Source organism: Diabrotica virgifera, chromosome 9 (genome assembly GCF_917563875.1).
Source record: "Diabrotica virgifera virgifera chromosome 9, PGI_DIABVI_V3a".
NCBI classification, from domain to species: domain Eukaryota; kingdom Metazoa; phylum Arthropoda; class Insecta; order Coleoptera; family Chrysomelidae; genus Diabrotica; species Diabrotica virgifera.
Genome location: NC_065451.1, coordinates 30418746 through 30435304, shown reverse-complemented (window position 1 = coordinate 30435304; position 16559 = coordinate 30418746). Strand labels below are relative to the sequence as shown.

Genomic DNA, 16559 nt, shown 5'->3' with positions numbered 1-16559 from the left:
GCGAATTTTTGAATGCTTCAGCTTTCCCTTCTGGGGAATTGACTATGTGATTGTTGACCAACAGATGTGAAGGTTGAGATAGTTTTTGTTTTGTTAGGACTTTGAATTTGTGCCAGAATTTACTTCCGTCTCTGTAGTCCAGTTTTGAGGTAGTATCTTCCCACCGGCGAGCCGTTAGGTCAGATATCTCTTTCTTTATCCTGGCGCAGATTCGGTTGTATTCTGTTTTGATTAATGGATTTCTGTTGGCCTTATATTGACGTAGAAGACGTCTTTTTTGTTGGATTTTGGCAATGATGTATTGTGGAAGTGCCGGTGATGTATAGGTTATTTGTTTAAGTGGAATAGCGTGCGTGATCGCCTCGGTGATGAGGTTCTCAATTTCGGTTGCACTGGTGTCGATACTGTCGTTAGTATCAAGTTCGCCTAACATAGGGAGATTTTGAGTGATGAAATTTTGGAATTCAGTCCAGTTAGCGTGACGATAGTCTCTTATAGTTCTTGGAGGATTGGGTTGTTTTGGAGTTAGTATGTCAGTGTTGACAAGAAGTGGTACGTGGTCTGACGTTATTGAATCACCGATGTGGCATCTATCCTCGAACCGATCCAGAATGTTACTAGTAACTAGGATGTGGTCGACAATAGAGGCCCCAGCAGCGTTCAGAAACGTGTATTCAGTGTTGGTGATTCGAGAGATAGGAAGGTCTAGTAGAAAATCCGTGAGGCGGATGCCTTCTGGGTTTTGACGGTGATCACCAAACTGTGTGTGTCTACAATTTAGATCGCCCATCAACACGGCCTTGCCGAGCCTTGAAAAATACTCCAGCAAATGCCTGTTGAGTGGTTGATCCGGGTGTTTGTAGTAAGAGACTATCGTGAGGGTTTCGTTATTGGAGATATGCACGTCAATTGCCAGGAAGTCCACATCAGGTGGACGAAAATTTTGTGGGAATGTGTGTGTGGTGTGCGGTATTCCGTGTTTAACGAGAATACCATTCCCGCGTGAAACCTGACAGCGGCTTCGATGGATGATCGAATATCCTGCGAAGTGTGGATCGCTTTTCGACAGAGTATCTGTGAGTGCGAGGATCTGGATGTTATGCTTCGACAGGATATTCTTGATGAGGGGTCTCTTTTTGGAGAGACCCTGACAGTTGACTGTGCCTAGGGTGAAATCCATAAAGGGAGGGTGTTTAGTGGTTGGAGCGGAATGTCACCGTGACATTGCTTCCGTACCCGTGGACCACTGTCGAGTGGTCGCAGACTTGGCTAATTAGATTAGCAGGCACAACGAAGAGTAGCGCCCCTTTTTATACCCCTTACAGCTGATTACGCCCCTCCCCTTCCCCCCACCAGCCCTACCATAACGCGCCTACACTCCGTAAATTTAGATTTAGTCTGAAATGCCAGTTTTGGTTCGGGAGGACTTTAGACTTAATGTCCCTTAACTCTCCTTTACAAATTATCCTGATTCTTTTCGAGAGCCTTCCCATTATCCACCACCTATGGACCCGCCGTGTCCCGGACTGGCAACCGGTAGCCGTGAGGTATCTACTGGCCTCCGGTGGGAATGCGTGTAACGTACCTCACGGCATCACGGACCACCCACCCTCCCTTCTTTACATTTGAAGTATTTACATTATTTACAGTATTCGTTTAATCACATTTTCTTTGAATTATTTTTGGTTTGTTGGCTTACGACTAGACTTACTAGAGATTCATACAATAGCTTTTTTTCTGGTTTTCCGTGTTGCAAAGTCGTCAATAATGTTTTTGTAGTCTAATTTTAAAGTAATGTCGTTTTGGGTGCACAGCAACAATAAGCCATTAAGCTTTTCATCAACCATCGACGATCTAATTTCTGACTTCACTCTTTTCAAAGCTGAAAGCTACGTTCAGCTGTGCAGTTCGTCACAGGTAAGGTTAGAAATATCCTGAGAGCAACCTCCAAATTGGGGAAAGTGTTCTCTAATCTGTTTGATTTTATGTAGGCGTACATTTCTTTGATCTTAGAAAGGTTCTCCAAAACCATGTATTGTTTGAAATGGTTACATTCCTGGGCAAAGTCTTCCCCATCAATATCATTCTTGTATACTTCTCCTAACAGTTTAGCTTCACAAGCCACCTCATTGGAATTTTTCTCTTCTAGATTTTGTAAGATCTTAAATCTTGTGTCGAGATTTTTATAGGCCTCCCTTCTTTTGTTGAGCTGCGAAGCTATGTTGTCAACAATGGCAATAAACACCCCAGTGCGAAATCTTTCTCGAGAAGATGTTTCTTCCATGCTTCTGTCCTTTTCATCGGGCAATAACTTTCTTTTTCTTACTTTGTCGTATACAGCTTCTTCTTTTTCTGCAAGTTTCAATGCTTTGGACTCGAAATCATCAAATAAATCTCTCTTTTCACTCAAAAACGAAGATAGTGTTTCAAGTTCCTTTGTGGCACCAAATAGGTCTAAATCTTGATTTTGAAGAGTCTTACTTGTTTTATCAACTCTCTCGAGAATTTCGTCCCAGATCACAGTTAATAACGTGGTTTGGAAATGTCCAAGTGTTTTTAGAAACCCAGCGGCTGTGCATTGTGTTGCTGGTGTCTGAGTATTGTCTTTATTTAGCTCTTCAAGAGCATCTTTTAATTCATGTCGACTTATTTTTAAAGCTCGAAGGGCGTCTACCCTATCAGACCATCTTGTGTCACTCAGGGGTTTTACCATTAGCTTTCTCTGATCTTTCTTTGATTTTCCTTCGTTAATCTTTTCAATATGACTTTTTAGGATGTTCCACCTGTAAGTGGATGCCGAGAAAAAAGCATACAGCCCTTGTACGAATGTAAAAAATATTGTGGCTTCTGGACACGCCTTCTCGGCAGCAAAACACCCAGCAAGGTTTAGTGAGTGGGCTGCACATGGTACATAGTCAGCAAGATCATTTTTGCTTTTAATCCTTGCCTGAAGACCTGAGTATATGCCCGACATATTTGATGCATTGTCATAACTTTGTCCACGACAGTTATCGATATCCAGCTCAAGTTTCTCAAGTAAACTGAGGGTTGCTTCTTCCAAACTTCCAGATTTGTGGCATACACTTGGTAAGAGTTGTATCAGACGTTCGTTGGCGCAAGCATTGGGCAATGAAACATACCGAAGTACTACAGCCAACTGGTCTGTGTGCGACACGTCAGGTGTGGAGTCTATGATTAAAGAGAAATAGCGAGCTTGCCTGATTTCATTCAAGATTTGTTTCAGTACTTCTTTGCTCATAATCTCAATAAATTCATTGCAAATGTCAGACGAAAGGTATGATACACTACCTTTGCCTTTGTTACCATGTGTTGCTATGTGTTGGGCGAGAAATGGATCAAATTCACTTATCAGCTCAAGACAGCCTAGAAAAAGTCCGTTTGATGTAGATCCAAACGTTTGGTTATCACCTCTAAATGGGAGACCTCTACTCGACAAAAATTTTACAACAGACTCAACTCTTGTCAATATTTCTCGCCAATATTTCACTTCTTCCTGGTATTGACTTTGAATTTGTTTGGTGACATTAGATGTGGTCTTTTTCCTCAAAATAAATTTCAAAACATTAGCCCTGTGGTCGTCAGATTTTTCATGTTTCTCAGCTAATGCAAAGGAATTTTTCCAATCATTAAACCCTTTGTTAAAAGATGTGGATTTGTCCTCTGGTTGAAAAATAAGGCAGAATTTACAAAATACCTGCCCTGTTGATTGCGAGTAAATAAGCCAGTCTCTTTTGATCTTTTCTCCGTTCGGAAGCGTGACAAGAAATAAGTTGACCGAAAGCTTCCGTTTCACCTTACTTTTTCCATCGCCGTGATGTTCAGACTTTGAAAAATCAGCTTGCAGAAGATTTTGATCAAATTCAGAACTTATTATTTTATTTACTTGCGATTCATTTTTGATATTCCATGATGCCGGGTCTTCAAGCTCAAAATCGTATTGGTCTTCAACTGGGTCTTTGGGCTTCACACTTTCTACTACGAGGTTTGTGTCTGAGTTTGAGTTACTGTCGTGCTCGTGCACAATTGCAATAGTTGTATATAATTCGGCCGACGTTGGAGAATGAATAGGGTCTTTCTCTTTAGTCTCAAAATTATATTGGTCTTCAACTGAGTCCGTAGGCTTGATTTTCGGGCGTTCTACTTCCAGGTTTTTTTCTGAGTTAGGTATGCTGTGTGCGATTGCAGTTGTTGAATCTACTGCGGCCGACGTTGATGGATGAATGAGAATTCTTAGGGGGTCATTTTTTACTGGATTACACGAAGACGGATTTTGTAGGTTTATCTGTGGTTTTGGCGCAACCTTGAAAAATCCGGATATTTTGGGGATCTTTTTCAAAACATTTTGCTCTTTTTGGTGTTTTTCAGCCGCTCGTTTACGAAACTCGGAACCACTTGGCTTTGAAGAACTCATTACGATTCCTTTGAGAAGCTCAATAACACACGACTTTATTAAAAAACCGCCCTATCAATAAAATTAATACATTATTATAATGTTGTATATGAGCATAACCTTTGGAATGAGTTTTATTGCTTGTATTTTACTTTATAAAATTAGATCACAATTTGCTGTGTTACTTCTATTCAATTTACTTACGCGCAAATAAATTGTCCCTTCTTCTTGATCACAGAATTTGTTTCACAGTATATTGTTCAAAATACTAAGAGGGTCACAACATGGATAAAAGAACTTCTTTTATCTGTGGTCACACTATACTATACCGATATTAAACCACACCACTACCACAGTCTTCAGTCTTCACTTCAGCACCAACAGATATCACATTGACTAGGACAAAAGAATATACTTTCAATTCATAATGATACACGTTGTCACAAATCATCCAAAAAAGGAAACAACAACAACTACAGATTTTCAAGTTGTGACAGGCGTAATCAATCCACGGTAGGAAGTGGGGAGGGTGGTCGGGGTGCGGGCGGAGAGAGAGGCCGAGCGTGGTTGACTAGCAACCAGTGGCGGTGAAAGGGGGCGCGAGGCGGGCTGTGTGGCTGGCACACGGCCACAAGTGGCACGTTAAGTACAGCGCGGAGCGCCGGGCGGGCTGTGATTTGGGTCAGATGTTGGCTTTCGGCAGTGGCGCAATAAATGAGGCATGCTGATACAACCACGGCAATTTTTTTTTGCGCCCCCCAAAACCTAGCGCCCTAGGCACGTGCCTACCGTGCCTATTTGGTAAAACGGGCCTGTACACTCGACCTACACGGGTCTATAAAAAATAGATACGTTTTGTAGAAGCCTCATAAAAATTTTAAATTAATTGCAACCTTAAACAAAAAAATAGAAAAATTGACGTTTTTGTGGGGGTACGGGGAGGGGGTGGTGGGCTAAAAATGCGATAAGTCTTATTTTTTAATCACATATAACGTAAAAAAATGAAAAAAAAATATTCAGGCTGTATCGATCTCAAAAAATATCATTAAGCCCGCAAAAACACTTATATAACTTGAAAAAACATGGTTTTTGGGGGTTACAAGGTGTTTTGCCCAATTTTTGATAATCCTAAAATACTCATTTATTTCAAATTATACATAATCTATTAACAAAACCTTGAGTTGATCTATGTTGCAGTCAATAAAATGGAGAAAATCCCTATAAACCCCCTAAAAAAACAGTTTTCCGGATTTTTCAAGATGGCGTACCTGACGGAAAATTTGAAAAAAATCAGAGAGATAGCTTTTGATAAAATACACAAAATCCAAAAAAAATTGGACCTGCAGCCCCCTTAAAAAAAAGTTATAGGTTTTAAAAAAATTAAAGAAAAATTTGAGGTTATGTACACTCGACCTAAGGGTCCATAAAAAATGGATATCTTTTGTAAAAGCCTCAGCTACACGTGTGAATTTTTTGAAATTTTTAAATCAATTGCAACCCAACTAAAAAAAATTCAATCTAAAAATCTACGTTTTTGGCTGTGGGTGGAGGGGTAAGGGGGGTGGCGAGCTAAAAATCCGCGTTATCTCATTTTTTAATTGCACAGAACGTAAAAAAATTTAAAAAATTGAATTCTGAGAGTGAGGGCATTTTGCCTATCTTAACGGGAGGTACCCTTTGAATTAGAATCAGGGCCCAGGTCCGAAAAATAGTCGAAAAATCTCTGACGGCGCTTAGCCTTCTCTCTCTAGCATATGATGGCCGCTGTTTCTGTGACAGTGTCGTTCAGTTACTCCCACTGTATTTTTACAGGCCCGGATGTTCCTAAAAACGAGTTTTCGTCTGCCGAGCGCATGACGTCACTCACAGAGTAATCGCTGGCGGGATATAAGGAAACCAATATAAATAACGTCAAACTTCTCTTATTTTATTCAAATTACAAAAGGTAAAAATCTGAAATTTACACAGAAGTTACTATATAAGTAAATACAACTTTCTGTCCAAGAAATTTTAAAATAATTACCCACAAATTAAAATTAAAAAGGGTATTTAGAAGACCAAATAAATTTGTATAAGTAACTTAAAAACTAAACAAGTACATAATTACAAAATATGTTCGAGCATTATTTTAAATATTTAGTTAGGTTTGAATAGAGAACATGAAATAAATAAGTGCTGTTTTCGAAACAAATAAAAGTTTTATTCCTATACTTATTACTAAACTTAGGCAAGTATGCTAATAAAAACGTATGAAATATGCACATATGCAGTAGTTTAAATAAAATATGCATGTTGTTTTCACCCAATTTTGAAAAAATGTGAAAACGTTGAATTATTTACGTATGTCTGTCCGTACGTCCGTCCGTAGACACAACTCTTCCGTCATTATACCAGGTAGAATGACAAGTGAGGTGTCGAATGAAAGCTTATATTCCAAGGATGGTACTAAAGGTGAGAAATTTGACCTAGGACTTCCGGTTTTCGAGTTGCAACCGGAAGTACTGTTTTAAAGTCACCGGAATAGTACAAGCGATATATTATTCGTTGCGCTTTAGCAAGACGAGAACAAATATATACTTCCGGTTTCATGACTGTCTGTCCGTCCATCCGTGAATATAACTCCTTCGTTACTAATACAGATATAATGACAAATGAGATGTCGAATGAAAGCTTATAACCCAGGGATGGTGTTAAAGATAAGGCATTTGACATCGGACTTCCGATTTTAGAGTTGCAACCGGAAGTACCTACCGTTTTAGAGCGATATATTATTTGACGTGCCTTAGCAAGATGAGAATAAATGTAGACATACTTTTGGTTATTATATAATTTTCGGTTAAAAAGTTCTAACCGGAAGTGCCATATAATATAATCGCAGAAATAGTACCTCTGACATAACAATCAAATCGTATTGAAGAGTCGAGCTTGAATCTTTGAAAATTAAAATTTAAAAGAGAATTAGGTGTTGAAAATTCTGGGAAAATTGTTGTAACCTGAACGAGGTTACGAGACGGTTACTACAGTTTCCCAGAATTTTCAACACTTAATTTTCTTTTAACTTTTAATTTTCTGAGGGCGATTTCCGGAATGGAAATCGAAACTCAAACGGTAGTATTTAAGAAATGTAATTTTCGTTACACCAACAATTGTGGCTCAATCCCATATACACATTATTAAGAGCTTTTTATTGTTTTCTAGGCCAAAATTTTTTTCCATTTTCTTTTGGTAGCTCTCTGGAGGGTAATTGATCTATTTAGTTCTTTTGTGCGAATGAACATTCTTGTTCTAAAGAACAAGCGTTTTGCCTTTTCGGGGCATTGAATATCTACACTTTGCAACAAAAGACTTTTTATGATATTTTCAACACATACTAATCCATCTATATTATGTGCAGCAAAAAATACCCTGTTGAGACTCTCAACGGCATTCATGAATGCCAGAAGATGGTTTTGACAAACCACCCTCTCTCAAATGATCTATCCACGTAAATGATGTACTCGACGAACTTTGCAATGATAAGTCGTTCTTAAATTTATGGCAAATGAATCCTGCCAGATCATTTAACTCCATTCTGTATCTTTTACAGTTAGAGCTCCATTTCCCGCCCCCTATGATTTCCCGGAAATCGGGAAATTTAAAAATGAAGAGAAGAAATTGGTTTTTAATTATTTTTCACTCTCTTTTTTACTTTTCTATTTTATCTTCATTATTTTTCAATGCAATTAGTATTAAAACGTATAATATTGATTAAATATTGAATATATTTAGAAACATTCAAAAATTTAAAAGAAAATTTTAAAAACAGAAAAATTATAAATTTGTGTTTAATCTGAATTTTCGTTGATTTTATTATTGAAATAAGTTTTAGGAAAACATAAATTGTTCAGTGTTTGATCTTTCCAGCTGATTCCTTTTTTGTACAGAAATTTGCTGAAATTATAAACACACGTTCGCTTTCTGTTGATGAAGGTCAGAAAGGTCTGATGTTTTTTAGTGCAGTGAGTAATTTTGTAAATGTCCGGTCAGCTGATTTGAATTGTTGTACAACGTGACCTCCTTTTTAATGACCGTTTATAATTTTTCATCGCATTCTTCATAAACATAAATTTAATTAAAAATTAATATTTACAATATAATCCTGGACCCTTCAAAATGAATCAGATCTTTTGCATAAACAATAGAATGTTTATGCTTTAAAAATGTAACTAAAAAATGAAATATTTTAAGTGGAATTTGTTTCGAGCTTCGGCCATATGTCGTATAATCCGTGTATAATATTAATATACGACATAATAATATGACGGAAGCTCACAACAAATAAGGAGTGTGGAAAAGTCCTATTTAAAATGAAACATTTAAAAAAATCCCTGGAAATCTGTAAGAATACCCGGGTATCAGATCAGGATTTCCATTTTTTTACTGATTTCCCGGGAATGGACCTCTACGTATAATTTATGATATTTCTGTATAGGCATTTTAAATACGGGACACCTTGTAACATTTTTAGTAACTTACGTTCCTCTTGAGGTTGAGGGCGTTGAGGCTAGTAATTCACTCACAAGTTGAGTCGTTTGCCTCTTTTTGGCAAGAAGTTTTCGATTCAGTTTAGATGTATCAAAACAAACTTGGGATAGGGGTAGATTCTGGGTAGGAACCGCATCGTTTTTCAAACCACGATAATTTTTGGGAGTGTAACTAAGAAGCTTATGTCTTAAATTGGTTTCATAATCACTCTCCAGAAAATGTTTGGAACAAATAACAGCGGTTTTAACGTTCACTTTGTCTCTTGTTTTTGTAGGATGTAATCACTCTGCTTGCACAAACTGGAGTCTTTGGGAAATCGGTAAAACTTGACGCTTTTATCACACGGATTTTTCTTTTACTGATTGTCAGAATTACACCGTACACACAGCACACCTCATTTTAATAAAAAAGAAGCCAAAAACCCCAAAAAAACACAATTAAACGAATTTATAAGCGAAAACGTATGTCAACTATATGTGTACTGCACGCTAACTTTTAAAACAACTCTGTGAGTGACGTATTTCGCGCCAAGGAGGATCCGCCCACAAATGTGTACCATCCTATCTCTGGTTGAGTGTATCGTGGTATTTTTATATCAATGCTCCCACCTCTTGGTAGATACGCTCACACTCGTACGAAAGACAAAGATAGCTAGACCACCGTACTTGACATTGACGTTACACCCCGATGAATTGAGTGGCATATAACTAGCCTGGTCTATTGTTACATAGCCACCTTTACTTTACAAGCCATGAAGAGAAAAAGGCAACGTCGCAATTGATGACGTCCGTAGTCTGACTTTCGGACTACCGCTTTCGTAACTACGATTTTAAAGTACAAATTCTGGTAAAATTTATAGTATTTTTTGAGTCGAACAAGAAAATATTATTAATTGGAAGTTTGTACAAAATAATATTAAAAGTAATTCCTTGTAAGTAACGTTTATTATACAAAAAAAAAACCAATAACAAGAATATGAACGGGATTCATTTTTTTCGAATCCTAAGAAAACTAATAAATATTTTTCAAAAATTTAAACGCAGAGTGAAAGATTACGTTAGGACCAAGGACCCAAAGTCCCTGAAAACTTCTATGTTTATTTTAATAAGTTACAGGGGTGAAAAACTAAGAAAATTTAGTGTGATTTTTAGTTTCAAATATGTCATTAAAAAAAACTTTTTATTCATTCTAAGGGACTTTTGGCCCTCGGTAATAAAGTAATCTTTTATTCTGCGTTTAAATTTTTCAAAAATACTTATTAGTTTTCTCAGAATTCGAAAAAAATGATTACCTTTAAAATACAGGCGTCAAAATTTTTCATTTTGTTCCTTTCCCCTTAAAGTTTGTCGCACTTATTTAGAAACACCCTGAATTGATAAAGAACAAATCTAGTTGTTAAACATAAGCAAATTAATCAAAAAAACAGAATGTTAAGAAAACCGGAGTCTATAGTTGGGTTTAAATTTCAGTATTTTTTAAATACCCGGTACACCATAAAAATTTCACTGTTTACCAACAATATTATTACAGCGGTATTGTTAAAGAATTAGGCTATAACATATTATAAAAATCACTTAAATCTGCCAACAGGTTTAGGAAATATGAGACATTAAAAATGACAAAATTTTTAAGTGGACGGATTTCTATATGCACGCAAGTTTATATAAAAATATATTATATTTAACTAAAATCATCTTAATAACATACCTTTTAATGTTCTTTATAATTTGGAGCACGAAATATTGTAAAATATTTCAGTTTCTCTGTAAATACAGTGAAAATTATTTAAAAACAAATGAGAACTGTCAGAATTAATCGGTCTACCAATAGATGTTGCCAAGTTTCAACTTCATGGCTTGTAAAGTAAAGGTGGCTATGATTGTTAACATTTCTCTGCCGAACGCACCCTTCCGGCTGTCATATTGGGTGCATTCAGCAGACGCAATCGCTAACTAATCGATTAGTGATTTTCTGCTGAATGCCACATAAATTGTGGCATTCAGCATGTAAATCACAAATCGATTACTAATCGATTAGTTAGCGATTGCGTCTGCTGAATGCACCCATTGATTTAACTTCTGGCCAAATATCCAAGTAGGTGGAGGCCAATAAACTACAGAAGAAGAAGAAGATTTAATTTTGACAGCATTTTGTAATGCCCTATTTTGGCTTCCTTGGCATCATCTCTTTCTTTTATGATATTTTTATTGTTTTGTTTACAAACAAGGTAAACTAATAGTTAGTATTTGCTAAATATTATACAAGGTATAATAATATAAAAATCATGTTTAATCAAAGTGCAGTAAAACAGGAAATTGCTGAGACGACTTGCAAAAGAGAAATAGATAATGAAGTAGATGAAGTTCTAGAGGATACCTGTAAAATTGAAGTTAAGGAGGAGGGTATCAGGGAAAGTGCAAATGATGCATTTGATTATTTAGACGTTAAGAAATATCCTATAAAAGCTGAAATCAAACAAGATGATGGTAAGTAAATAATGAGTAGCTATGTAGGTTTCTATGATCTTGCCGACTGAACAGAATAATAAGGTTCCAAGCGCCATTTCATAAATTTTTAAGGAGACAAATTTCTAATTTTAAACTATCATACAGTTGAGTCCGCGAGTCTTTACCCGTGCGTCATCATTTAAAGCATACGAAATAAGTCAGAAATTTACTAAACGCAACGGCAAATGGATATTATTCCGATCATGGGTTATTATAAAATTTGATGTTATCATTGAAGCTTAATAAATTATTTTATTATCATTGATTAATAAATAAATAAACAATTTATAAAAAAATTCAATAACATTTGCTCTTTTTGTTATTTTATTCACTTTGGCGGAACCTTAAACACAAGCTTTCAACTGTGTCAACCATGAGGTTAGCTTTGTAGGTCGTCAAAATTTATCTTAAAATAACATAAACTTGTCACAAAATTTCTAACTCCAATATAAAATTAGTTGGTGGTGAAAACAACTATTTGTGTACTATAAAAAACTTCAAAATGCAAAAACTCGACAAAATAACAGCAAAAAATTCAACAAACTGACAGCCACAAAAGTAAACAAACCAAAATGTCAGAAATTGTACTTAAAATATGTGAAGACATCTCCAATCGTCTTTCTTTGTACCTATCTCCTTTCAATACAATGAGTCAAAATCGTTCATAAAAATAACATGTGTTTTTACTTAAATAACATGTGGCAGCTGGTTTGTCATTAATTTCATGCGTGCAATTATAATCATCACACCTCATCAAAAGCTTCCTTACAAGAACATAGTCAGCGATTTTGGTATGGCTTAGAGCCAGACTACGTCAAGATCGCTTATAAATCGTGCTGGTAATCGCCTTGCAGCGAAACCAAAAACAAAAAAGAAGAAGAAGAGAATGACGCTAAATAAAAAGTATGTGTTTTATCTCACCAGGTATTAATGACGCACAGGTAAAGACTCGCGGACTCAACTGTAACTTCGTTATTTGAAGGACTGTAAATCTTAAAATTATTTTATACTACAGTTTGGTAAATTGTGATAACGCCTCACGTTAGATAATGCCATAAGTAAGATTCTAATGTGCAATTTTCATGTTCCATAACAATTCTTTCTGCCATTCCTAAGATTTTTGAAGCACTAGTAAATGATTTCTTGACGGATAATTTGAAAAATCAACTACATACTGCATACTGCTCAACCAGACCCTGATATTCTAGTTACGGAAGCTCGTCCAATTGGCGCATGACGTCAGCAACAGAGTAAAGGATAATCCCGTCTATGCGTTCGTAATAGGAATGCGAATGAAACTTGAGAATAGTAAAAATGAATGAATTATGACTAAAAGAAACTAAGTGATTTTTATAGATTAGAGGAAAATTATTAAACTACAGTAGAACCCCGCAAATCCTTACCCCGCTAATCCGAACGTTCGGCAAGTCCGAACCAATGGAAAGTGAAGAAAATTAAATAATTCAAGACAAAAACTTAAAGACATGCTTACTATAGAGAGTAAAACCAGAAAATTGAACAATGTAGGATTAATAGGACTTTGACATTTTATAAAATTTCTTGAAAATGAATATGTATTGCTTATAATAATATAGTATATAGGTTAAACATAAACTTACTTCAATTCTATTGTAGTCAATTGAGTCCAAACATATTGTCCACACTCTTGTGAGAACGTTCTATGACTCAAAATCAACGACAATGAAAGCTTTGAATTATTAGTTAGGCTAATTTTCGGATAATCCGAACTTTTCGGAATCCGAACAGGCTGTCCCCCCAATTAGTTCAGATTTGCGAGGTTTTAGTGTATTTCCTTTTATTTAAATAGATTTTCAGTTGTTTGTAAAGGTCCCAGTCTCTTATACCGGGTGTCTACTTATATTTTCCCCCATTTTAACTACCTATAACTTCTAAACGGCTCAACATAGAAACATGCGGTTTTCGCTGAAATGTTTTATTTTAGTAAAAGTTTTGTATGAATCGATTGAGTTTTTTATATCGCTTTCAATTACGAAAATAAAAATGGCGGATTTTTGAAAAAAACTTTGACTTTTTTTTAATGGAACACCCAGTATTTTTTTTTTGTAAATTGAAAGAACGATCATTCACCTATCCAGCGATATAAAGTTTTTTAAAATCGGTTGTCAAATCACTGAGCAATTAATTTTTAAAATGAGAGGTGCAACGTGGATATCACATACCTAAATAACATAGCTAAGCAAGTTGATCTTATGTTATGTGTTTCCACATTGCATCTCTCATTTTAGAAATTAATTGCTCAGTTATTTGACAACCGATTTTAAAAAAAATTATATCGCTGGATAGGTAAATGACCATTTTTTCAAGTTACAAAAAAATATACTGCTTAGTATACTGCTATAACCTATTATATCAATTTGCTTAGTTAGAGAGTTGCACCTCTCATTTTAAAAATTAATTACTCAGTCATTTGACAACCGATTTTGAAAAACTTTATATCGCTGGATAGGTGAATGACCTTTCTTTCAATTTACAAAAAATATACTGGGTGTTCCATTAAAAAAAAGTCAACAACGTTTTTTTCAAAAATCCGCCATCTTTTTTTCATATTTGAAAGCGATATAAAAAATTTAATCCATTCAGACAAAACTTTTACTAAAATAAAACATTTCAGCGAAAACCGCATATTTCTATCTTGAGCCGTTTAGAAGTTATAGGCAGTTAAAATGGGGGAAAATATAAGTGGACACCCGGTATATTTATTAGTGGCCTACACATTAGTAAATATAATTATTACCAAGGGGAAGAGAAACCCCAAAAATTGAAACCATAAATTTAATGGATTGATAAAAAAAATCAAAATTTTTACTTTTTAAACAATGTATTTCATCAGATTTAAGTGAGAGGCTTGGAAAAGACAAAAATAAGTTTTACAGTTTTCGTGCCATGCACTTTATTCAAATTTTGTGCTTGTGAAATAGATGTACATACAGCAACTATGTAGCTGTTTTTATAATTTTTTCTTTTACGCAATGTCAAGTTTATTAAGAGACTTGTTTAATTTTTTAATTCAGAAGTACATCTGAGACTTAAAAAATAACTTCTTCACTTTATTAGAAGAGTCTACAGTTACCCTTTTGGACATATTCAAACCAATATCTTCCAATATTTTTATTAACTAATTACCATTTTCCGTGATTGTCTTCTTTAGAATATCATCCAGTAGAATCACTGTTAGCTACAGCATTCATTATGTCATCTGAGAATATATACAGCGTTTTTGTAAAAAACTTTTGGCAGACTGGAATTCATTCATGGTAAGCTAGTGGAACGAGACATTTCTTACTAAATGTTTGTTCCTATATGCGTGGGAAGTTTTAGGGAAAAGTCTAGACCTAATTAGTTTGACAGTTGTATTTTACAAAATAAAAAATTTTTTTTTTTTACTAGACTAGATAGATACATACTACTACTAGACTCCAGTAACAGACAACTTTTCGGTAGGTACACTTAAGTTTAAATTTATTACAATTGATTTGCTGTGGTACCTTGTAAGCTCTGACTGTGTTTTTCGTTATAAATATAGGCCCCATTCTAAATGTTTTTTTTTTGTAATATTCAATTTTCAATTTACCCCATCTTTTATTGGGTTTTTGCTAGTAAAAAGTGTGCTAAAATTTAATAAACTATCATAGTGTAAAATTCTTTATTGGATTTTTGCATGAATATATTTTGTCAAAATTAACAATTTTGTAATCTTCATCTCAGATAAAATTAATTATCAGTTTTTAACTCAGAAATATTTATAAATTTAGTAACTTTATTTTTATTAGTAAAGTTATACAGGGTGTTTCATTGGGAAAGTAACATACGTTAACTGCAGAAAGAGGACACTTAGGCGGTCTCAAAAATATACTTAATGGGTCTTACTCCATTAACCCTCCGTTACTCGCACACGGTGTGGGAGACCGGGCCTGTAAATAAATTCCTGTAACTCTGCTTGTAGTGGGGATTTTGAATGGCTACTTCTTATACGTCTTCAGTGGTCAATCAACTGTGGGTAAAGTCAGTTCGCAGTGTAAAAAATAGTACTGTCTTTTTGTTATTACGCAACACGGTCCCGTACACCGTGTGCGAGTATTTGTGCACCAATTTTTGTGTTTGGATCACACATCGATATTTTTAATTAGTAAGGTAATTTAAGATATTTTCCTTATTTTCAATGTTTATTGATTAGTTTATTTATATTTATATATATATATATATATATATATATATATATATATATATATATATATATATATATATATATATAATATAAATATATAACTTACCCAGAACCATCAGAATGAGGTTTAGGGAGATATATGTGGTTTACCAACAGAACAAGTACCAGTCGTAACACCAGGAACTTCAGATCGCTGTGCTGTTTGTGATTGGAAGAAAAATAGAAAAACAAAGCTTTACTGCCAAATATGCTCAAAATATCACCCGTGTTGAGCTGGCCCCCCCCACTTGCAAAAATTAAAAAACAAATAGCCCTGATTTATGAGCTATTTATGAGCTCTCATATTCCGCAAACTAAAAATTTTGAGCTCGTTCCACTGAGCAGGAATTTAATACCCTAGTGGGGGGGGCTGAGTCAGCCCCCCCCCCACTACTTAAAAATAGGAATATTGAATCGGTTTTTGCGGCAGAATTACGAGCTATTTATGAGCTCTTGAAATTATATAGTTTAGATTTTTGAGCTCATCCCCTTCACCCCCAAACAACCCTTTAATTGATTTAACTTAAGAGAAAGATGCTGAGAAAACTTAAAATATATCGTATTGCGAATATAATTCCTATAGCTTATATACTCTAAGAATAAACTATTAAATCAAGAGCATTTCGATTATTGAGCTACAACCCTTTCGCCAGAAAACCACCCTATCTTCCCGGCTTAAGAGAAAGTTGTACTTAAAATGCGTTAAACTAATTATTTGGCGACTACATATCATTTAATAATTTATAAGCTTCCAAATTACGCGCATTTAGATCAGTAAATTGCAATTTATTTTGTATAGTGCAGTCACTGAAGGTAAAAATAAACGATTACCTTCAATTTCGGTGAACCTTCATCGATTTTCACGAAAATT

General features: G+C 35.1%; 1 protein-coding gene across 2 annotated transcripts in view; it reads left to right on the top strand.

Annotated features, from left to right (window-relative positions):
• The first annotated feature begins 10902 nt into the window (after nt 1-10902).
• Nucleotides 10903-16559, top strand: part of LOC126892617 (gastrula zinc finger protein XlCGF57.1-like) — a 96469-nt gene continuing 90812 nt past the window's right edge. The window contains exon 1 of one of the 2 annotated variants that reach the window (XM_050662200.1): nt 10903-11421. In XM_050662200.1, coding sequence (XP_050518157.1) covers nt 11220-11421 — 202 coding nt within the window. In that variant the 5' untranslated portion in view covers nt 10903-11219. The remainder of the gene's footprint in view (nt 11422-16559) is intronic. The other variant, XM_050662198.1, reaches the window with a different exon arrangement.